The sequence below is a fragment of the Natrix helvetica genome (genome assembly GCF_964273705.1).
Source record: "Natrix helvetica genome assembly, chromosome: 1".
Lineage (NCBI taxonomy): Eukaryota > Metazoa > Chordata > Lepidosauria > Squamata > Natricidae > Natrix > Natrix helvetica.
In genome coordinates this window covers 79,003,120-79,026,658 of record NC_138548.1, presented here as the reverse complement: position 1 = coordinate 79,026,658, position 23,539 = coordinate 79,003,120, and the positions used below count along the sequence as shown (strand labels likewise).

At 40.9% G+C, this 23,539-nt stretch overlaps 1 protein-coding gene across 5 annotated transcripts in view; it reads right to left on the bottom strand.

Moving 5' to 3' along the window:
- Positions 1-21,181, bottom strand: part of MYBPC3 (myosin binding protein C3) — a 98,817-nt gene extending 77,636 nt beyond the window's left edge. For 3 of the 5 annotated variants that reach the window (XM_081953402.1, XM_081953398.1, XM_081953401.1), the window contains exons 1-6: positions 21,094-21,181; positions 11,176-11,442; positions 9,760-9,903; positions 3,146-3,232; positions 2,628-2,776; positions 82-199 (exon numbers count right to left, since the gene is read on the bottom strand). In XM_081953402.1, coding sequence (XP_081809528.1) covers positions 82-199; positions 2,628-2,776; positions 3,146-3,232; positions 9,760-9,903; positions 11,176-11,442; positions 21,094-21,118 — 790 coding nt within the window. In that variant the 5' untranslated portion in view covers positions 21,119-21,181. The remainder of the gene's footprint in view (positions 1-81; positions 200-2,627; positions 2,777-3,145; positions 3,233-9,759; positions 9,904-11,175; positions 11,443-21,093) is intronic. The other 2 variants (XM_081953400.1, XM_081953399.1) reach the window with 2 other exon arrangements.
- Positions 21,182-23,539: the final 2,358 nt, after the last annotated feature.

The following is a 23,539-nucleotide window of genomic DNA, read 5'->3' as shown; positions in this document are numbered from 1 at the left end:
GTAGCTGTAATATTGATACTATGTTATATAATGCTGTCAAAACATAAACGTTTTGGTAATAAGGAAAATATAACACCTTACCATGGACAACCAGGGTAAAGTTGCAGCTGTCAAATTTGTCCTTTATAGCCACCTCACATCGATATCCCCCAGCATAAGTTGGTTTTGCATCAATAATATTCATTTCAAAGACATAAACCTTGAAAAGAAGAAATAATTGGACCCTTTTAGGAGATAGACAGATAAATCTGGCTGTTATTAACTAAGAGTTCATCTTCTGTATGAATTTCCCAATAATCATCTTGTTCACTATAATATACATATGTAATTACTACTTCACAGTAAATCTCTAGGAGCCAAACTCAGCTTGAGGGATTTTTTTTTTACCTTTTACCTTCTCCTAATGGAAATGTTTTTGTGTCTTTTTCCTCTTAATTTTCCCCCCTACCAAATCGTTTATCATACGAACGGATAACTAAACTTGATTAGGAACTCTAGTTAGAGCCTCAATATCTACAAATTTATCTTGATGTATGTAATATATTCATTCTTTGCTTTATTGTACTGTCTGAATCCCATTATATTTTCTATATATTTAACTATTGTTAGCTAACTACAGTAGAAGAGGCACATTCTTCTCTCTATTTCTAGTTAGAATGGAATGATGAAGTATACGAAGCCAAGTTTAGTACTCTTAAAACTGAAAAAGGAAAAAAAAGTTTCTGGGAAGACTCAGATTGATTAAAAAAAGTTAATCCTTAAGAGATTAATTTAACCCTTCTTCATCTATAAAATTCAATCACTGGGAAAAAAAACAGACTTAGGAGGTACTTTTTTCATTGTTTTACTGACACAAATGTACTTTCTTATCTAATGAAAATTATGAATTGGGAGAAGATACATAACACTGAGTGGCATTTCACACCTAAAGTAATTTTACTAGCTCTTATTCAGTATAGTTTAAGCCAGGCATGTCCAAAGTCCGGCCTGCGGGCCATTTGCGGCCCGGGGGGGGGGGGCGGTTTAATACGGCCCTCTAACAGCCCTCCCTGCTCTGTGTAAATGCGGCCCTCCCACGGCCCTCCCTTCTGATTGAGGGCGGCAAGCAGAAGACTGTCTGCCACAGGAGGGAGGGCGGTGAGAGGGCCGCATCGGAAGCTGGCTGGGGAATTCTGGGGGTTGAAGTTCACAGGACTTAAAGTCACCAAGGTTGAGAAACTCTGTCCTACAGCAAAGGTACCTGTCATCCACAGGCCAGCCTAAAAACAGGGAAGGCGACTTGCTTGTAAACTGGTCGGGCCACATTCGTACCAAAGAAAAGGGGGAAACTTCTGTCTCCCTTGGGGGGGGGAGAGAAAGGGTGCCTTTTGAGGAAACGAGAGACCAAGCCTCAAGGGTATCGCTGAAGAACGCGCGCCATAGCCTTCGCAACATAGGCTGCGAAATGGGCAAACTACCAGGTGGCGCAGGCGCAGTACGTGAAGCACGGGGCCAAGGGATACTTGTAGCTTCTCTGCCAGGCTCGGAGAGGTCTGCCAGGCGAAAAGCAAGGAACCTTCCCCCAAGGTGGGTTGGTTTTTTGTTTTTGTTTTTTTTTAAGGAAGGAAGGAGGAAATATTCAGCCACGCATTAACTTCTCTGCTTGAAGAGACCAAAGAAAAAAGAAAAAAGAGGAGATGGCCCATTAAATCTCACATGAGCCGCTATAAACAAATATCGGAAGGTTTTTAAAGGGTATCAATAAGCGTACGTGTGTGCGCACTTGCATATTTGCTGCGTCTAAACTTTGGGGAAGTTTATTAATATCTTAGCGATGTAGAGAATGAAAGAGAGGTGCGGGTGAGAAGGAATTGAAGGGGGTAACTCAAGTTCCCGGTTTCTTTCCTTGGGCACAACAACAACAAAACTCACATATTTTGTTTCCACTAACAAAATAATGATTCATTGGGGAAATGGGGCAGTTTCACCCTTCACATTAGTGCAGGTAAGTTTTTTAAAAAAATTATTTAAAATACATTGTGAAAACTCAGCTGTCAGTTGATCTTAATGTTATGAAATGAAAAGTATGCCATTTGCAATTAACTTGGCATAAAATAATTCATTTGCATTTAATTGTAATTGTTCAAAGAATGTTCGGAAAAATGTTCGGCCCTCCAGCATGTTCACTTCATCCAATCTGGCCCTCTTTGAAAAAAGTTTGGACACCCCTGGTTTAAGCAAAGGCTGTAAACAGTATTTTATGTCCAAAGATAATAAAACAGTAGTTTTATTATCCCAGTAAGGGTATGGCTAGCTGATGGGAGCTAATTAGCTCGAAATAGATCTATACTAGTCTCCCTTTATTTATTTATCAGTACAAATACAACATTTTATATATATATATATATATATATATATATATATATATATATATATATATATATATATATATATATATATATATATATATATATATATATATATATATATATATATATATATATATATATATATATATATATATATATATATATATATATATATATATATATATTGCTGAGAAGAAGAAATGTTATTGTTACGATTATGCTGCTTTTACCAAAATATAAAAAGGTGGAATGGACAAGTTCTTTGTAAGGTAGTTGTACCTTATTGGTTCGATCATAACTCTCATGAAGCTGAAGGTGTTTCCCTACTTTGCTTGCCAGGTCCATCCACTTTCCCTTGAACCATTTGGCTGTAGGTTTCTTCAGCAAGCTTTCACTTGCCACTACAGCAGTGAACGTGATGTTCCCACCTTGAGAGAGAAATTTAGGTGAGTATCCAGAATAAAGGGTTCCTGCTATATTATCGACTATGTCAGAGACAGTAGTTTTACAAAACAATCTTCCCCTTAAGGTCCTAGGACAGGGACAGACAATTTATCTGAGAGTCATGCCAGGGGCGACATGAGCTTCACAAGGGAGCTGAGTCAAGGGTTTAAAGGGTGAAAGAGGAGACTTATGCATCTTCAGAATTAAAGCTAGCATTTTGCACCCCACCCTCCAAAAAGAGCAAAACATTTTTCCCAATTTTTCATTCCACCTTTTACAAGAGGTTGGGTGTGTGTATGACAAAATGAGTGTTGCTCAGCCCCCACCCACCCCACCCTGTGCCATGTATGTACCAACTGCAACTTCTCCATCATGTGGTCGAGTCACAAAAATGCCAATCGGGTCGACAGGTATTTCTTTCTGGGCTTCTGTAGGAAGAACTGCAAGTCAAATCAAGATTAATATAATGAATAATGATAATAATGTAAATGTGTATGCTACCTGACTCCCAGTGACTCTGAGCAGTTTACAAATGGTTAGAACACTAAAGCTAGAAAACAACCCAAAACAAAAAATACAGATTATAGAAAGAAGAGTTATGTTGTAACCACAGATAAATGGTAAATTTTAATTGTACTTATAATTACTTTAAAGAAGATGAAAAGCTACTGCTGGGTATCTTTTTTCTTTTCTATTTTTCATTTACTTCTCTTTCATTTTTCACACTTTTAACCTTCTCTTTTCTTTTTCTTACTTTTTCTTAGCTTGCATTGGTTTTTAATCTTCCTTTTAAAAATATTTAATAAAAATTACCTATTTATCCATTTATATACCCTTGGCAAAGAGCCTGGTCTTCAGGGACCTTCAAACCTCCAGTATGATGGAGGCTGTTCGAATCTTGGTGAAAACTTAAAGAGGGGAATCTTGAAGCGAACTTTTTCCACAAATATAAAGGATACAAGATCTATGCCACCAACATGTATGCTCTGCCAGTCATCAGATACCCTGTCAATGTAGTCAAAGAAGGCCAAAGAAGAAGCTGCTGATGTGAAGACCCAGAAGCACTTCATGATGTTCAGTGGTTTCCATACCAAATCCAAGACCCAGAGACAATACACCAGCCAGAAAGAGTCTGGTGAGTCTCAAAGCCACTGTCCTGGGTGGCATCTAGAGCACCCATGAACACATCAGTAAGATGGCATTCAAAGATGAGCTTGTGAGAGAATGCCTGAGGCAGCAGCAGACACAGGAGGAAATTCCAGCAGAGAAAGTGCCATAGCAAGGCAAGACCCTGCATGAGATGTATCACTGATTGATAACTGAGGTGGCAGACATTGGGAAATGTTACCAATGGCTGGAAAGCACTGGACTTAAAGACAGGACCGAGGCACTGATCATAACAGCACAAGAACAGGCACTAAGTGCCAGATCCATAGAGACAGTAGACTATCACACTGTCACATTATCACATTAGTTGCAAGATGCAAGCAGGAATAGCATATGTTGAACAGCACCAATAAGTAGCTAGCATTATGAACAGAAAGAGCTAGCTCATTGTTAAATACTGACAATCAGAATGGTAGTTTCCACCAAGGTTCTCTGTTCCGGTGGGAACAATATTCAATGTCAGACAGAGTCTTTGCTGGGTTGTACATAGTTGTCACTTAATAAAGAGCTGTTTGTTGCTGAAGCCTGAGTCTGCCTCATCTGTTCACCTTATCTAACACTGGCAACGAAGGTGGGATTGGAAGGTAACTAGGTACCAAAAGAGCAAATACAATCCAGCGAGTTAATCCAGCCTGGAGCAAAGCCATCTTAAAGCGGCAAATTCAAATCCGCTTGCCAAGACAAGATGACTACGCACACCCCACTAGCTCCATACGACCCAGACACTGAGCATTGGGACTCGTATATGATGAGGTTCAAATGCTTCCTCGAAGCCAACAACCTTGTAGGCCTGTCCAAAGGTCGGAAGAAAGCAATGTTCCTGAGCAACTATGGACCAGTCATGTTCGAAACTGCTAAAACTTGTCCGAGCCAACACCGATCCAGTCGGTCGCTTGGCCGGTCCTACAACAGACGCTGTGGACACACTATGCTCCCAGACAGTCTAAATACGTGCGGAGGCAAGAATTCAACCTCCACAACCAGAAGGAAGGCAAAATGATCAACCAATATGTTGCCACACTTCGGAAGGCTGTGGCCTACTGCGAGTTCAGGGACTTAGATGAACTCTTGCTGGACAGAATCATTTGCGGTGTTCGAGACATTAGTTTACAGAGGAGGTTGCTCGCCAAGACAAACCTCACTCTATAAATTGCCCTGGACGAAGCCAGGGCTACTGAGTCTTCGTCCAAGTCAATGGAAATGCTGCAGAAGCAGAGCACCTCAAAGAGTGTGCGCAAAATGGCAGAGGTGCATCACGAGACTAGAGAGCCAGAAGCCTCAGACAGCGAGGATGAAATCTACAGCATGCGCACTGACCACAAGGAATCAGTGCAGAAATTTGAAATGCGTTTCCTGCATTGCACCGGCTGTGGAGGTAACCATCAGGGATCTACCTGCTATTTCCGGGATGCCATCTACCAGCGCTGCGAATGAAAGGGACACATTGCCAGGGTCTGCAGAAGCTAATTCCCTGCAGCACCAAAGCAACTGAAGGGCCAACCTGCATGCCCGAGACTGCCAAGACAAGGCTCATGGCAACCATGGCCAAAGCAGCCTGGGGCAGAAACCGACGTGACCATCCAGACCACCATCGATCAAGCAAGCACCCAGTGGAACAAAAGGCTGAGAGTCACAATCCTCCTTGAGGGTTCTCCATGCTCAATGGAGATTGACACAGAGTCATCACTGACCATTATGTCATGGGCTACACTAAAGAGAGCTGTCCCCAGTCTACGAAGACATAAGCTAAAGGTTCCAGACCTGCGCCTGCGCGACTACCAGGGCTACTGCATCCCAGTTCTGGGCCGAGGCACTTTCTGAGTGCAATTCAAGTCTTTTGACAGCCTGCTTCCTGTGACAGTGATCAGAGGATCCCTGCAGAGCCTCCTAGGTTTGGACTGGTTCGAATCCCCAGGCCTGGAGGTGACCGGAATCAATGCCGTGCATGACGACAGCACCGAGGAGCTCCTTAAGGAGTTCAAGGACGTCTTCAGCACTGGTCTAGGTAAGTATGTGTGGACTCCAATCTCTTTTAATTTGGACCCCAACATAGTTCCTATCAGGCTAAAACCCAGGAGAGTCCGTTTTGCTCTCCGCCCTAAAATTGATCTCGAATTGGACAAATTAATTGGCCAGGGAATTCTAGAGCTGGTTGATCATGCACACTGGGAGACCTCTATAGTTAGATATGGCATAGGCATACCAGCAGTTGCCTGTAGATGGTGCCACGGTGGAGGCCCAAACCACTGTGACGCATAGGGGTGCCTTTAAATGCACCCGGCTACAATTCGGCATTAGTATTGCCCCTGGACTGTTCCAAAGCATCATGGAACAGCTTTTGCAGGGGATACCAAGAATCGTCCCCTATTTTGATGACGTTTTGTTATTGGCTGCAAACAAGGCACAACTTTTCAAAAGACTTAGGACTGTTTTGACCAGAATTTGAGAAAAAGATCTCCACCTCAAAAAAGAAAAATGCCAAATTAATGTTCCTAGGGTTGAATTTCTAGGGTACCTGATCAACGGCTCTGGAATTCATCCCACAAACAAAAAAATTAAGGCAATCCAGCACACCCCTACACCTCGCAATCAGATCGTGTTACAGGCGTTCCTCGGACTCCTTAACTTCTACAGCATCTTTCTCAAACAGAAAGCTACTGTTGCTGAGCTATTGCACTGACTCCTCAGCAAAAAGGCAAAATGGACCTGGGGCTGAGCTGAAGCTGCCGCCTTTGCTGCGGTGAAAAAACTGCTGTCAGCAGATACATTCCTGGTCCAGTACAACCAGACTCTGCCACTTGTGCTGACTTGTGATGCTTCTCTGTTTGGTGTCGGGGCCGTGCTCAGCCATCGCATGTTCAATGGAACCGACACGGCCATCGCTTATTAATTGAAGACCTCGTCAGCTGCCAAGCAGAACTACAGCCAACTGGACTGAGAGGTTCTGGCTACGGTAGCTGGTGTTAAGCGGTTCCACAAGTACTTGTATGGCCGTGACTTTGAAATCATCACAGACCATAAACTGCTTTTGGGTCTTTTGGCTGGGGACCAGCCTACCCCGGCGGCGCTGTCTCCGTGAATGACTCGGACTATTTTCCTCGTGGCCTACAGCTACCACCTCACCACTTTGGGGCATGCTGACACCCTCAGCCGGTGCCCTCTACCAGAACTACTTGCTGATCCAACCCCTGAGATACTGGTCCTACTCATAGACTCCCTTGAGGCCAGCCCTGTCTCCTCCAGCGAGGTCGTCCACCACTTAGCAAAAGACCACATCCTTGCACAGGTTTTGAACTGGGTGTGGAGGGGGTGGCCCAAGGGGCTGGTTGGGCTAGAATTTAAAATGTTTTTTTTTTTTGCTAAACAAGATGAATTGTCTGTTGTCAATGGTTGTCTACTGTGAGGGGATCGGGTCGTTATTCTAACCAAACTGCAGGTTGCAGTATTAGAGGCTTTGCATGTAGGTCATCCAGGAATTGTCTAAATGAAATCTTTGGCCAGGAATGTGGTGGCCTAACATGAATAGGGAGATTGAGGAATGGGTGGCTACCTGCACACCGTGCCAGGAGTCCAGACCAGCTCCCCCGGAAGCACCCGCTAAGGAGTGGGAGCGTCCTCAAGCACTGTGGTCTAGGGTGCCCATTGACTTTGCCAGCCCAGTTCACGGCCAAGTATTTATAGTAGTTGTGGACCCCTACTTGAAATGGTTAGAGATAGTCCTCATGGCCCCTACCACAGCAGAAGCGGTCATCAAGGCACTATGAAGACTTTTCTCCACTCATGGCCTGCCCAATGTCCTAGTCTCTGACAATAGGCCCCAATTTATGGCCATGCAATTTGAGACTTACTTAGCATCACAGGGAATCAGGCATGCCCTGGTCGCTCCATTTCATCCAGCCAGTAATGGACAGGTAGAGAGAATGGTGCGATCCGCTAAAAAAGCCCTATCTAGGATGGGGCCGGGAGATTGGTAAACACGGGTTGATCAATTCCTCCTCATTCAGCACATCATGCCAAGTGCTACCACCGGGAGAAGCCCCTCCGAGCTTCTAATGGGTCGCCTGCTAAGATCACCCTTAGACCAGCTATACGCAAACTACTCTGCTGCGACGCCCCCAGATTTGACCGGCAAATTTAGACACTTTAGCATAGGGATCAAGTTTACAGCCACAACTATGCTGGGGGGGGGGGGGGGCTCTGGATTCCCGCCATGGTTACAGGAATTACCGGACCTCGCTCGTATCAATTGGAGCTCGAGGATGGTAGAACTGGGAGTCGGCACATTGACCAGCTCCATGGCCACCACTCCCAGTCCAACCTTAGACAACCAGAGGTAACTCCTGTATGAGTTAGCCAAAGCCCTACCCAAAAGGAGCATGAACTCACTCCTTCCACAGACTTCTCAAGCCTGAAGGTTCTGGGGAAGTTGCAGAGCCACAGCGAGTTCTGAGCGAACCATCTCCAGAAACTCTGGAAGCCAGAGAGACAACAGGTCCATCCGACCTGACCATAGATCCATCGCCGACTGAACTGCGCAGGTCTGGGCGAGCCACCAGAAAACCCTCCTACCTGTGTGAGTACGTTACAAGCTGGACGAGCCCAACTAAGAGGGGTGTTACATACTGACACTCAGTATGGCAGTTTCCATCAAGGTCCTCTGTTCTGGCGGGAACAATATTCAAATCTGATTGGTCGAATGGTCCGACAGCTCCCTATAAAAGGGCTGCTGCCAGACAGAGTCTTTTCTGGATTGTACATAGTTGTCATTTAATAGAGAGCTGTTTGTTGCTGAAGCCTGAGTATGCCTCATCCGTTCACCCTATCTAACACTCATGTTCTGTGCAGATGTTCCTATATATAATGCCAGCTACTTGTTTGTGCACAAAATATGAGCTGGATCTTCCTAAGTCAAGATGGGAGATCTCACAGAAGGTCATCAGTAAGTTATGTAAAGCACCATGCCTGTCTATCACTATCAAGCAAGAGGATATGGAAAAGAGCACAGCTATCTTTATGCCAGGTCTGGTCTATAAACAGGGAGCAGACTTTAAGTAGACAGAATGGCAGCAGATACTCAAAAAATCTGTTATTTAACAAAAGTGTTCATTGAAGTAAATTGATTACTGGGAACTAATCACAGTTGTACAGTCAGTAGCTACCATACTTTGCTGTTGGCCATTGTGATGTCAGATGCAGGCAGATCAGCATAAACAAGTATATAATTTGGCAAACTATCTGAAAGATAACCGAGGGCTAGACTTAAGAAGTAGAGCATCTACATTTCATACAAAATGCCCTCAGCTGTATATTCTGAATCTCTAAATTGTGTTCTTTTTAAAATGTTACTGTAGTCAGTGGAGGCAACGTTGAACTAAACAGATCAGTGGCTTGGTCTGCTATAATATCATTTTGATATCACCCAAAAGGGGAAAATAATATTTTTTCAGGCATAGGCACAAGAAAATAGTTAATAGAAGTGTATGCGCGTTTTCTTGTCAGTAACAAAGTTTTATAGTACATTGTACTATACATTGTACTGCCAATTCTGAGATACGCTTTAGTCTAACTCCTCAGGGAAAGCTTATTTTTATTTATTTATTCATTCATTCATTCATCACATTTCTATTCTGTCCATCTCATCTAAGTGATTCTGTATATACTAAAGAACAAATAATAGGTAAAATTGTTTGTCAAGCCACATAATGTGGGTTTTTTTTAAATATTCTTTTTGTTGTCAGTAAGCATTCATTTTCTTATAATTAGGGTCAGATTAATCTTTTATCCCTGTTACTATTTTTACCTTCTGAGGCTTTGTTATCACTTGTAACTTCAGCATCTTTAGATTCAGCATTTGCAGGTCCAGTGTTTGGTACAGTAAGTATGTCTGAAAAGGCTGGTTGATCAGAAGAAACGTCAGGAGGAGGAACCTCTTCCATTTTTCCTATTGAAAAAAAAGACACCATAGGATTCTTTTTTTAAAAATGAAAGTTTACAGCACATTGTAGGTATATGACAGTTTGGGGGCAAAATTAAGATTATAGTTAATACTGAAAAACTGTAAAATTAAATGTATCAAGAAGAATTTTCTAACAGCAAGAGATATTCAATTGTAAAACAGCCCACCTCAGAGCTAGTGGACTTCACTTCCATTCTGCATTAGAAGAATTTAAATGGAGTTTGGATGTTTTAATGATAGACTGGACCAAATTATCTCCAAAATGCTTTCCCAAACCTACACTTTATGATAATTTATGAACATTTTATTTTTTCAGAACTGACTTATTTTTTCCTGTTCAATAAACTGTCTTTGAAAATTCTCAATCATCCTAGTCATCTTTGTCTCAAAGGTGCTTTTTCCAAAAGGAAACTGGACTTGGTGTTTTTTTCTTTGAATATTTTGCATATCATCCAAGAAACTTCTTCAATTTTAACTGCCTGACAGGGAATTGGTGGATAAAAATAGAAACATTTTCAAAGGGGAAAAAAACCCAAGAAAGTCTACTCGCATTTTGGAAAAATCACCTTTGGGGCAATAAATTGAATTTTACAAATCCTCTTCATCACCCCGAAGCTTCACTGGTTTGGGTGGGGATGGGTTTTGTGATGGATTGTCTCTTCCCCCATCTAATCTCTGCTTGTCCAATTGCCTTGTAAATGCAGAAATGACTTATATGCCTGTGATAGGTTTGTGCTGAATCCAACTATTGTTCTATGGTCATGTCATTTAGCCTAGTGGTTCCCGAATTAGATTTCAAATGACAACAATAATAATAATTCAAATACAAGGGGAATACCACACTCTGTTTTAAGACAGTGGGTTTTTCCTTCCCCGTGTGGGTAGCATCAGAGGTGGTATGCTGCCGGTTCTCACCAGTTTGGGAGCACTGGTAGGGGCAGTGGCGCGAGGCTCTGCCCACCCACCCAGACGTCATCAAGGCATGTCTGCGCACTCCCACTACCAAACCAGTAATGAAGAAAATGGAATACCATGGGTAACATGGTTATTTTTGGTGTATGGCAGAGATGCCTGCTGAGGCATCACACATAAAAAAAGGGACAGGGTTTCAATTGCATGTTCATGGCTAGCATCTTGTCCCCCTTTTTAATTTCTCCCTGGGAACACCTCCATATTATTGGCTTAAATGTCTTCAAAGAAAGAAAGGTCATGTGTCACAATAATGATGGTTCGAAACAGTCACTTGTATTTCTGGTTTACCTGGTTCTGTCACTTTAAGTTCAAATTTGACCTTGGAACTTCCAGCAATGACAGCATAAGTGGCATCATCCTCTTTTCCAACATTATTAATGGTCAAAGAGTGCTTATTCCCCTCTGATTTGATAATATACTTCTCACTTGTGGCAAGTTCTACACCGTTTTGCTGCCATTTCACCTTGATCCCCATCTTCTCCGTTTCTGCTTCAAAAATAGCCGTGCCTCCTGCTGAAACATCTTTTGTCTTTGGTTTCTTGATGAATGCTGAAGCTAAAAAGATGACAAATAAAAATAAAAAGTGCAAAATAGTCTATTCCAGGGGTCCCCAACCACGGTCTGTGGGCCTGCACTGGTCCGTAGCATACCAGAAACTGAACCACGGAAACAAGTGAAGCCCCATCCACAGGATGCAGACAGCACACAAAACCACACCCCCTCCGTTTGCGGAAAAACCTTTCTCCATGCCCAAAAGGCTGGGGGCCACTGGTCTACCCTGTTTCCTAATCCCTCTGACCTACCATATTTTTCAAAGTATAAGACACACCTTTTTCTCTCAAAAAAGAGGCTGAAAATGGGTGCGTCTTATACACTGAATACAGCATTTTTTGCCTCCCGAAACCCCACCCCCTTCACCAAAATTGCTATACATAGCTTTTAGGAGGCTTTCAGAGAGCTCCTTGGGGCTGGGGAGAGCAGAAATGAGCAAAAAATGGGGCAGTTTTTTGCTCAATTTTGCCCCCTTGCCACCAGGAGCACTCTATAAGACTCGTAAAGGCTATCCATTTTTTGGGACAAAAAAACAGGCCCATTTTTGCAAAAAACGAGCCATTTTGGGGAGGTTTGCAGAGTGCAAAAACTTTTTTTTTCAATTTGCCTCTTCAAAACCTTGGTGCATCTTATACTCTGGTGCGTCTTATACTCTGAAAAATATGGTATATCATTTGCGATATTTTTTACAGGCATTGACTTTTAGAACTGATGATCATAAATTCTTTTATTCCGACTGAATATTCACTTTTAATACACCACTTTGATTCTAAGCCCATTTTACCTCAACCATCTGTTGTTTAGACAACCCACTGCTATGAACCAGAAAACGGGAAGGCCAGTTTTATTTCCTTTCCAGGGAAATGCTTCATTTTTCTGTAGAAGCCAGAATTCTGGTTAGATAATCCACTTAGAAAAAGCTAGACCTGGTCTCAGCTATCCATGGTCTGTGACATTAAACATACTGTATGATGATCTCTGAATGTTACATTATTAAATCACGCAGAGATTTTGGTTAGTGAAATGCATTATTCCCCGAATGTACTGTTGGTTGGTAGTTAGAATGATAAGAATCAATTGCACTATTAAACTTTCTGAGAATCTTGGTTGATTTGGTAAAGTAAAATTGGAAAAAATATTCTGACCAGGATTTTTTAGTCTAAGCCGTTTTCTGTGCTAAGGTCGCAAGCATAACCTACATAGGCTATGCTTGTGATTTTGCATTTGAGTCAAAGAGATTTTTTTCCCTATGTAATATCCAGTTTCATAAACTACTAATCCCAGTCTGCTTTGTGAAGAGGAATGTGGATAACTGATGAGAGGAAGTGCAAAGGATCAAATTAATTAGATAATGACTTTGATCCTTGGGACAGGAGAAGGAAGCATTACTGATTCATTATGCGCCAACTATATTATCTGGGTTTAAATACTATTGGGTACCCATGTGCATACGGAATTTAACTAAAGGTATCAATTAGCCATTAAGTTTTTAATGAGCTTTTAGTAGTCTAGTTTATGTAGTACTAGCTGAAATGTAAGTAGGACTAGCTAAAATATAAACATATTTTGACTTCATAAAATATCCTTATTTCAATTTGATTTTTCTTCTCATGAAAAATTGATACTTTGGAGCAATAAACTTCAAAATGGATGGGAATATCTCTTTTGGGAAAAGAAGGTCTTATAATGGATTCTTCCCCTCAATCAACATGTTAATAATACTTATAAAACTTTACAGATTTCATAGAAGAAATTAGTTATAAATGACAAAACACACGGTTAAAATATATATTTCTGGTTTTCTGCGGTTTAGGAAAGATCTTTTATTTTGTTAAGTCTGTTTTAGGGTTTATAGTTTAGCTTGTATGTTGGTCTTGACTCAAAATCATGAAATGGGCTTGATGGTTTCAGCTGGCCTCAGGATAAGAACTCAGGATTCCTTCACTGCCTTAATTCAAATGGTAAAATAACTGAACTGCTTATGTATGGGACTGCTCCCCCCCCCATGTTTGACACCTATGGTATTTAGTTGATTATATGTAAAGTAATTTCAGTTTGAATCTCTTGGATTCTGAAAAAAGAAGATGCAGATTTAAAAATAAACAGAAAACTTTGGTTGTGTTGAAGTGAATACTGCTCTCTACATGGGGCTTCCCTTGGGACGTGCCCGAAGACTGCAGCTAGTCCAGAACGCAGCCGCGCGGGCGGTCATGGGGAGTACCAGGTACTCCCATGTGACACCGCTCCTGCGTGAGCTGCACTGGCTGCCTGTGGTCTTTCGGGTGCGTTTCAAGGTTTTGACCACCATCTTTAAAGCGCTCCATGGCATAGGGCCCAGTTACCTGCGGGATCGCATCCTCCCACATACATCCCAGCGGCCAATTCGCTCTCACAGAGAGGGGCTTCTCCTGGTGCCGTCCGCTAGGCAATGCCAGCGGGCGACGCCAAGGAGTAGGGCCTTCTCTGTGATGGGCCCAACCCTCTGGAATGACCTCCCCCCCGACATCAGAACCACCACCGACTTCCACTCCTTCCGGCAGAAACTAAAGACTCACCTGTTTCGACTGGCTGGCCTGGCATAATTTCAACGCCTATCTCCTGGCATTTATATTTTACTGGTTTTTAAGGGTATTATTCTAGTCTTAATTTTATTGGGTATTGGGATCTTAATGTCTGTTTATTTTAATTATTTATTAGCAATACAGTCCTGCACATCTTTTATCCTCCTCTTATGCATCTATCCATTTTATATTTGTATATATATATTTTCCATGTAGTAATTTTAATTGTTTTAATTTTGTTCTTTGACATGGACTGTACACCGCCTCGAGTCCCTTTCGGGAGAGGGGGCGGTCTATAAGCGCTAATAAATTGAATTGAATTGAATTGTTCTCTCTAGATAGCAGAGGAACTTTATGGAGTAGAATATAGATGAAATAAGAAGCATTTCACCAAAGGATTTCTGCAGACGAGGGCTCCTGTCTCTCTCAGAAGCCCTTTATTAGGAAAATATATTTAGACAGAAAGCCAGCATGCTTAATATAGCTGTATTCAAAATAAAATAATGACATCTTATGCAAACTGCAAGATCAGATGAGGCAGTCTAGTATCTATGCAATTATCAAAGAAGTAACAGTGATGAGAAGGAGTAGGAAGTGATGACAACCCTGAGAATAAAATTTGTAAAGAAGTTAAGGGCATGGGGTGGGACAACGCATACGTTTCGACTGTATCCACCACTATTGGAGGACAGTCACTGAGAAGATACAATGAGACAATACATAGAAGAGTGGACCTTCCAACACTAAACTAATGCCATGTTGTAGGTAGCAAAAATGAAGTCCTGACATTTACTTTATATCTAACAGGACTGGGTTACAGCATTCTTGGAAGTCAAGCCAGTTTGGAAAATGACTGAAGACAAACACTTACTGCTCGTCTTCTCCCTTCAAAGCAGGAGGATAAAAAGATTTAGAGGGATAGCTTTGTAAAGCCAGTTGTTGTCACCCAGCCTTTTTAGCCTTTAAATCTTCCATAAATACTTTAATGGTCTGTCAACAATGCCCTTTTAAGCAGCTTCTATCTTGTGCTCATGGCAATTTAAATCCAATCCAACTTAATAAAAATCTGGCGGGGTCTGAATTGGTTTGGCAACATCTTAAAAGAGACCCAGGACTACAATCTCCTCTTACTGGATACTTCCTCTACTCTTGTGCCTTCCCAAGTTTTTGTTCAGGAAAGCAATAGTGTGTGTATTGTAGGAAGCCCCTCCCCAGATTAAAATATTCTTTATTCTGAATATTCTGAATATTCTGAATAAGGGAATTTATATTTCCCCAAAGAAGAAATGGAGAAACATGTTCTTAAAGGCAGAAAATAGCCCCAGTCTTTCTTAACAGCCTCAAGCAGAAACCTGAAGACTTTAGAGATGGATATTTTGTGCCTATTAAGAAATCCAGGCAGACTTTTCATAAACAAATCACCTTCAGCCCAGCTCTCACAGAAAGGATTAAAAGTAGAAAAACAAAAACTCCTAAAATCTACATTCCCCACCTAAATTCTAAGGACAGGACATGACCTCTAGGACACAATAGGAGTATCCACCGTTAGAACAGCAAAAGACTGAAGGCTCACTACATTGCACAACCCCCTGGAGCATCTCAATCACAAAACCCCAGAACTCTACAAGATCCATCCATTCACCCAGCCAAGGAGTCAGACACCCCAGAAACATTTGCTGCTGTCACTGAAGTTTCTGGAAACCAAATAAACATTATTTTCTTGCAACCAGTCAGCCTTCATTTTATTTCCAGCACCTTTCACCCAGTTTGGAACTGGACCAGATTTTTTTTCCTATAGTATATAAGTACATATATATTTTACATAAATTAAAATTTTATATGCTAAAGTTAATGCTATAATATATGGGCACAACAATTACATTTAAATTAAAATTTCCTTTTTTGCCTTCCAGAAGGTCTTTTACAGCTTCTGTTGTAATATCACATTAAGAACACAACTATTAGAAACTTGTTTCATACACGGAAAATTCAGCAGTACAGATATTTTTGAAACTATATTGAGTTTCCCTGATATTCCTATTTTCCCCTAGGCTTTGCTCTTTAAATAAATACTGGGGCTCCTGATATTTTTTTCTTATTAAAAAGAAAAGCCTAGGAAAAACTAAGGATGTCAGAGAAAAAAATAATAATTTAAAATTCAGCATTTTTTATTGGTTTTGAACCCAGGACCATTCTGCGTATGGCACAAACCTTCTAACTACTATGCCACTGAGATAACTTCTTGCGTGCACAGTAAAAGACTTCCTTCAAAAAAGAAATAGAGAGCGTTCCTTCCTCTGTGAAGTAGCTGAGAAACCGAGGTAAGCCTCAGGAGAATGTGCCCCAAGGTCGCGTAGGTCATGGGAGAGAGATGATTAAAGAACAATGTTATCTGTTCCTGTCCTACAAAAATGGTTGCTGGACAGGAACAGAGCACAGGATCGCATGACTAAACTCCTCAGTGGCAAAATGCTGCTGGAATATTTCACCTTGTTCTTTGAACCATGATAGGAGTAATGAGGAGCGAGAGAGGGAGAGGGAGAGGGAGATCTTCATTTAAGCCTATTAGTTCTATCAGATCTATTCTTTGATTCCTTCAATTTAGTCAGAGCTTGATCTCTCAGTAACTTTTCAAACGTGCAGCTGAGTAGGCTGCTCCCCACTTATCTTTTATCATCAGAACAACTCTGGTCAGGGCGAAGGTTTTTTGCTGTTAGTTTCATATGCTGTACTCAGCACAGAGAGAACACGTACAAATAATAATTTTCCTTAGCTGATTTCTTACTTCCAATATATTATCTTCCTCTTCTCCTTCAACAAAGCAGAGCAAATGGAAATCAGTTTGGTATGTGCCCGTGGCAGCTTCAGCTGGATCAGTGAGAGAACTGGCCAATGTTTTGCTCTGGAACTGTATTTAAAGTTATTGTAAATTTCCTAGCTGAAAAGAGGAAAGGCCACTTGCTCCATTAACAGGCTTAGCTCTCCCTTGATCCCAAGTTGTGATGTCTTACAATCTTACATTCTTCTTCCGCTACAGCAGCTGAGGCTATAAATTCCAGTACAGTAACCTGAGCAAAAGACTGCCAGTAAGATGTGCATACCAAGCCTGTCTTTATTAAACCTTTGTATATAATTGTTCCATGCATCTGTTGTCCCACAAGTCCATTAATGTAGAATAGTTATAATTAGCTTGCCCTGGTATTTACTGATTTACATTTAAAAGCAGGTTTACTACTCGTAAAGCTTCGTGATGCAGTTGTATACTCAAAGTTATGAAAAAGGGCATGCTGACTCAGTTTGCAACATCAATGTAAACGATCTCATTGGAGTCCCCTCATTGTATAGCAAATGCAATGCCCCCCTCTCTGGATCTATGGCTTCTACTCTGACAGCATTTAAGAGGGTATGAAAAAACGTGGCTTTTCTCTTAGGCCTTGGGTTATGATGGATGCCAAGTATCTATATCTGCCACCAAGAGCTGTGATGGCACAGCGGAGAGCTGTGGTGGTGCAGTGGTTAGAATGCAGTATTGCAGGCTATTTCTGCCAACTGCCAGCAGTTCCCACTGGCTCAAAGTTGACTCAGCCCTCCATCCTTCCGAGATCAGTAAAATGCGGACCCAGATTGTTGGCGGCAATATGCTGACTCTGTAAACCAGTTGGAGAGGGCTGTAAAGCACTATGAAGCAGTAGATGAGTCTAAATGCTATTGCTACCGCTATTGCTATATTTTACAGATTAATTTAAGTATGATTTCCCCCCCTTTCCTGGACATGCATTCTGTTTTCATTCTGATATGGTCTCATGCTATTTTTCATGTTGCATGCTGCCCTGAATCTTAGTAGAGTTTGGTGGCTTTATGCGTTTGAAAATACTGCTACAACTACTGCTGCTATTGCTGTTGCTGCTACTACTAATGTTTCAGCTCCTACGATGCAAGTGATCTTATAAAAAAATGTTTTCCACTGCTTTTCCTAGTCCTATAGTTATCTCTCTGACTTGTATTTAGCAAATGTTTTTCCCCTAGAAGTTCATAGGCTATTGCTGAATACAACTCAAGGCTCACATTTTGTGTATGTGCACAGTTCTCGCATAATTATAATTGTTCAGTACTTTCTTTCCTGCTTCTCCATTTTGATTCTGCAATTGTTCCACGTAATAACGAACAAATTAGAAGTGTAATCGAATTATCACTTCTATTATCCATATCAGTGATGGGTTCCAGATCCCATTGCAACCAGTATGGTTGCAACGGGGCCCAGCGTCCACCACATGAATGTGTGCAGCACGCACGCACACACGCGCAGCATGCGCATGCATCCTTACCTCTTGCGACACCTCCCCAAGCCTCTGCAAGCCTCCATGATGCTCCAGCTGCTTGGCGGAGTGTCACGCAGGTACCATGCGTTCCGTGTGCATGCACAGAAGTGCCAAAGAGCTCAAATACAGGTAAGGAGCTTGGGCGGGTGGTTGGGCCCTCCAGAGCACCGTACCAGAACAGTATCCGGGGCTCCAGGCAGGCACCGGTACGCCCATACCGGGGCGTACCGCCTGCAACCCACCACTGATCCATATCTATAACCATATAGTTAGCCACCTAGAGTTTTGGGGAACAAGCATCTAAATTTATTATCTTCAATATATCTTTTTATTCTGACATGAAGACAGTCTGACATGTAAAAAAGCTCAGCTCCATAGCAATAAAATCAAAAGTAGTCAATATCCTAAAAAACAAAACAAAATGAAAACCAACCCGAAACTATTCCAGAAGACTGTCAACATTACTAAAGTCAGGTATCTTCTGAACCTGAGTCCTAGGATAGTGGCAATTGAGGTCTGTGATGGAGAAATTTCTGAGAAATGGTGCAGGAGGCTGTGGATGTCGTTGGACATGGAAGTGGTTTACCATGGTCTTCTGGGACTTCTTCTGGCCTTTGAGTCTAATCTACAGCTTTGGTATTCCCCAGAGATCTCCAAATGCTGATCTTAGTTTTCTCCCCAGCCCAAACAAGATCTTCCAGATTTTTCCACTGTTAACATTGCTAAGGCTTAATTAGGCCCCAAGAACAACTGAAGACACAAGCTATATTTCACCAAAGTCATTCAGCTTTTTCACAGGCCTCCAGTCATACAGAAGAGTTCAACAAGAGTGTATACCCCTAACATTAATTTTATTTACATCTAATATTTTCCCCTTATTCTCCAATTAACAGCATCATGCCACATGCTCCACCCCTTTTACAACATGGATAGAAAAAGGATAGGGCTTGCATCACAATATCACCATGCAGTTCTTGTTGGTCTGCCCTCCTCCCCGCCTTCCCCTACAGATACTTTTACCAATGTATACCAAAATGTACCTAATTTGGGTTTTCTTCCTACAACATTCTGCTTCTAGTAACTAGATTCATCCATGTACACCTGTAATTCCATTCAATAACCAACAGGAAGGGCACCACAATGAAAGAGTCTTAGAGAATGCAAAAGACTATGTGGATTTCATCATGTTTTGGGGGAAACAGGGTATTTGTTGTGGAAGTCCTCTTATTTCTTGTCGGGTACTGTTGATTACAGTATAACCAATGGCATTCTCACCAGTTTAATGTCTCTCTGTTTCCTAAGAAGCCATTGCTGGGTTTTTCCTGCTACGTTTCTAATGTCCTGATTTTTGAGCTCTCACATATTTTTTTAGCCTAACCATTGAGGTTCTAATCTAATCACACGTTACATTTTCTAGGAAACATATCCAAATAAGCCTTCCCCCCCTTCAGGTCAATTGTGTCCAATTAGCCATAACCAAAGGGGGGGGGCACATAAATCTTTCCTGCTACTTATAAGCAGTTATTTAGGGACAATATCAACCTGATATTAATTGAGCAAAGTGGAATATTGTGATAATTCATGTATATGGGTGAGGGCTGGATTAAGGCCAAATGATGCCCTAATGGTGGAAATGGTGCCTCTCAGTCCTTTCATTGCTTAACTGACAAGACATTAAGATTCAATGCGCTGAAAACTTGAGCATGGCAATAAACAGTTAAGGACATGGTAGCCAGGGGAGGGGAGAAACTCCTCTGTGATGTCCCCCTTTCCTTGGTGCCCTAAGCAATGTATGTACTTATATTGCTTAATGGTAATTTAAAAGCAAAGTATCTAAGGCAGTGATATGAGATATGCATTAAGTGACCTTGCATAGCTGTATATACAGTAACAAATGAATGCTGTGTCTTAGAAGAGTTAGCTGAATTGGGAAAACAAACATACTACAACATGGGTAAAAGCTATCTTTTAAAGTAGGCAACTAGCATATCCCAGATTATCAATCCTCAATATAATAGGAGATTGTAAAAGACAAAAAGGTTTAGCACTAATTTTATATCCTTGCAAATGCACTGCGGAGAGTTAATGGCACCTAATATTCAATCACAACAATGGATCCATTCCCCAGTAGCTTGTCTCGGAATGTAGCATTCAATATTATAAGATCTTAAGTAAGACCATTAAAGAAGGTTTAAATTTCAGGAATGAAGCATGTATGTTTTTGAAGGTGCAGACATTTAACAGGGGAATAACGCGGCTTGGCTTTTTCATTTTAATTTAAATACCTTTTCAGAAAAGGTACCAAAATAGCTTTTCTAGATGAGAGCTCTCATATATCATATTTCAAAAGGAGAAAGGAAAGCATTATTTATGGATTTCTGTCAATACAAGGATTAATATTATTGAGCAAAAACTACATCTTAAACAAAGTACCTAATTTTCTCAACTTCCTATAAACCTATATTTGTATGGAAGATCAGGACAACAATAATTAACAATGGCAGTCACATATGCCAGGAAAAATTCAGAGGAAAATCACAAGCTGCAATTTGAAGGGGACAAAGAAATAGAATGTATAGCCTACCTATGTTTTAAATTAACAAAGCCACTTTATTTTAATTATCCTTTCATTATATTTCTGTTTCCCTACTTCAAAAGGGAATACTGGTTAAGTTTTCTCTCATGTAACCTTATTGTTATATAATGAAGAGACCTGCTCCATCTCTATGTTTACTCAAGTAACACTCCTTTGTTCCATCTCCAGTTATCCTTACCTGGTTTCTTTGTAGGTTCTGGCATCTTCTCGTTGGCTTGTGAATTGAAAGGACCGTTTCACTGAGTCGCACTGCAAGGAGACTGAAGGACTTCCAAGACCCCCCTCCAAGAAATACTACTCAGAAGCCCCCTCCTGCTCCTCCCTGTTGTTCCCCTTCTGTTGTCAGCACCACCACCTTATCAACAGTACAGAGGCACTTGACAAAATTCCTCTGCCAGTTTAAATATAGCTAAGTTCCATGTGTCAGAGAGTGTGAACCATCCAAGACAGGCCCCACTGTTCATCCAATGTAGGACTTACATACACCCCACTGCCCAAAATGATGTCCTTGTGTATTCCTCTCCATGGCATATCATTTGTGTCTTTAACTATGTACACAAAACCTCAACATATCAATTCCAACACTATGAACAGATGCAGCTGAAATTATGCATTGGTGAGTCCCGTTCACTGAAATGGAGTGGAAGAGTGTTGCTTAATTTGAATTCAATTGTGTTACATTTGGAACAGTGTCAGTGTACCAAATCTACTCTGCAAAAGTATTCCTTGATGAGCTACCCAGTCACACAACAGAACTACCCTTCAACTTTGATCAATATAGGGAAGTAAAGTTCTAGCACTTATTTCCACAAATCTCAAATCCAAACTCAGCAGGGGTAAATAACAAGTTTGAAAACTGGAGTGGAATGAACTGGCAGTTTTTAGTGCACAGTTGTGTCAGATTCATATTAGATAAGTATTAGATCTGACCTTACATTCAGAAGGCATGTGAACGGAAGAGTATTTTTCTTCTTTTTCTAATGTTACTGTGCTGTTGACTACCAGGTGGCAGCATTGCAGTAATAATCCATTTTATCCATCCTGCCATTTATGAACTTTCAGAGATATCTTGAACCTCAGAATTCATTCAGTCCTACCAGTAAAGGAAATGTTGGGCTTACCAGTTAAACAGTGAGTTTCAAGCATTTTTTTAAACTATCAAGGTGAGATGAGGAGGATTTTTGATTACTTCTGGAGGAAAGTAAATTTAAAGATTGTATGATGACCAGCTGGCAATATTTCCTCCTAATGTCAGAGGATGGGAAGAAATAAAATAAAATACGCTGTTTCATTATGGCAAGAATTTAGCATCCGGTTTGAAGAGTTTCTCCACCATCTTTTTCATATCATGGAAAAACTCTTCACAGTTCATCCCAATGTAAGATCATGAATATTTTTGCACTTTCATTTCATGTTCTGAAAGAGGTATCAACTTCAAGCTATCAACTTCAAGTGCCTTCAGTCTTGGTATCATAAGAATGCAGAAAACAGCCAAGGAACCCCATGAGTCAACCAGTGCTCCTTTCAGCTGACCAGTTAGTGTCCCAATTTTTGAGCTTTGACAGCTCTGGGAATAACAAAAACCTATTTACTTCTGCTTTACTGAGAGAGAGAGAGAGAGAGAGAGAGAGAGAGAGAGGGAGAGAGAGAGAGAGAGAGAGAGAGAGAAATAAATGCTGCTTATATAAACAAGGAAAATTGGGATACAAAGGTGTTTTATTTTTTAAAACAGGTACTGTAAATAAACAGGATTAAGATTTGGAATCAGATTGCCTGTAAAATCTACTTGCCTGTAAAATCTACTGCACAGCTCTAAAATTCAGGTGAGAGGCAGACTGAGTAAAAGCTCCTGGGAAGGAAAAAATGGACTACTCTGAAGTGTTACAAAACTTTGCATTATGACAGTTTTGGCTATTAAGATAAAAGGAAATTGACTTGGCTGTCCAAGGAAGACAATGGCACGTGATCCCAAGGATGTAGGGTCAATGCAGCACCAAAGTCCAGGATGAAGTGTTGAATCTCACATGAAATTATTCTGAAATCCTCATCCTCAGCCAATGCATTTGATCTAAGAATACAGCGTTTTTCGTAATAATCAATTTGGATCTAGGAAATTATATAACCCGGTTGTTACTTGGATAAACCTTGCAGTTGCGTGAATTGCTATTATGATTAAATATGTTTTTAAATAATTGTTAACACCGCAACTCCCTTCAATGATTAAGTTGCTTTTTGAATGTATTTCTTTAAGAGCTAAAGTTTTCAAAACAGTTTTGTGTGTTATTTATCCCAGTTGTATCTTAGGAAATCACATTTCTGAAGTCGAAACTATTCTATACATATCTCCATGATCCAAGTCCTATGCAGAAATGTGAAGGGGACCAATTTATTTTTTACTAGAATCCTTTTCTACATTTGATAGCTCTTTGGTTTGTACATAGTAGTAGCTGACCATACTTAGTCTTGTGTTTTTATAGCAACTTAATCTGTTCTTGGTGATCATTTTTGAGGACTAGGAGCAGATTTACTTATTAAGTAGTAAGCATGCTTGCCCATATGTTCGCACAAGCAAAACAACCTAGAAAGTTTTTTTTATTTTTTAAGGACAGCTGAGAATTCAGGAA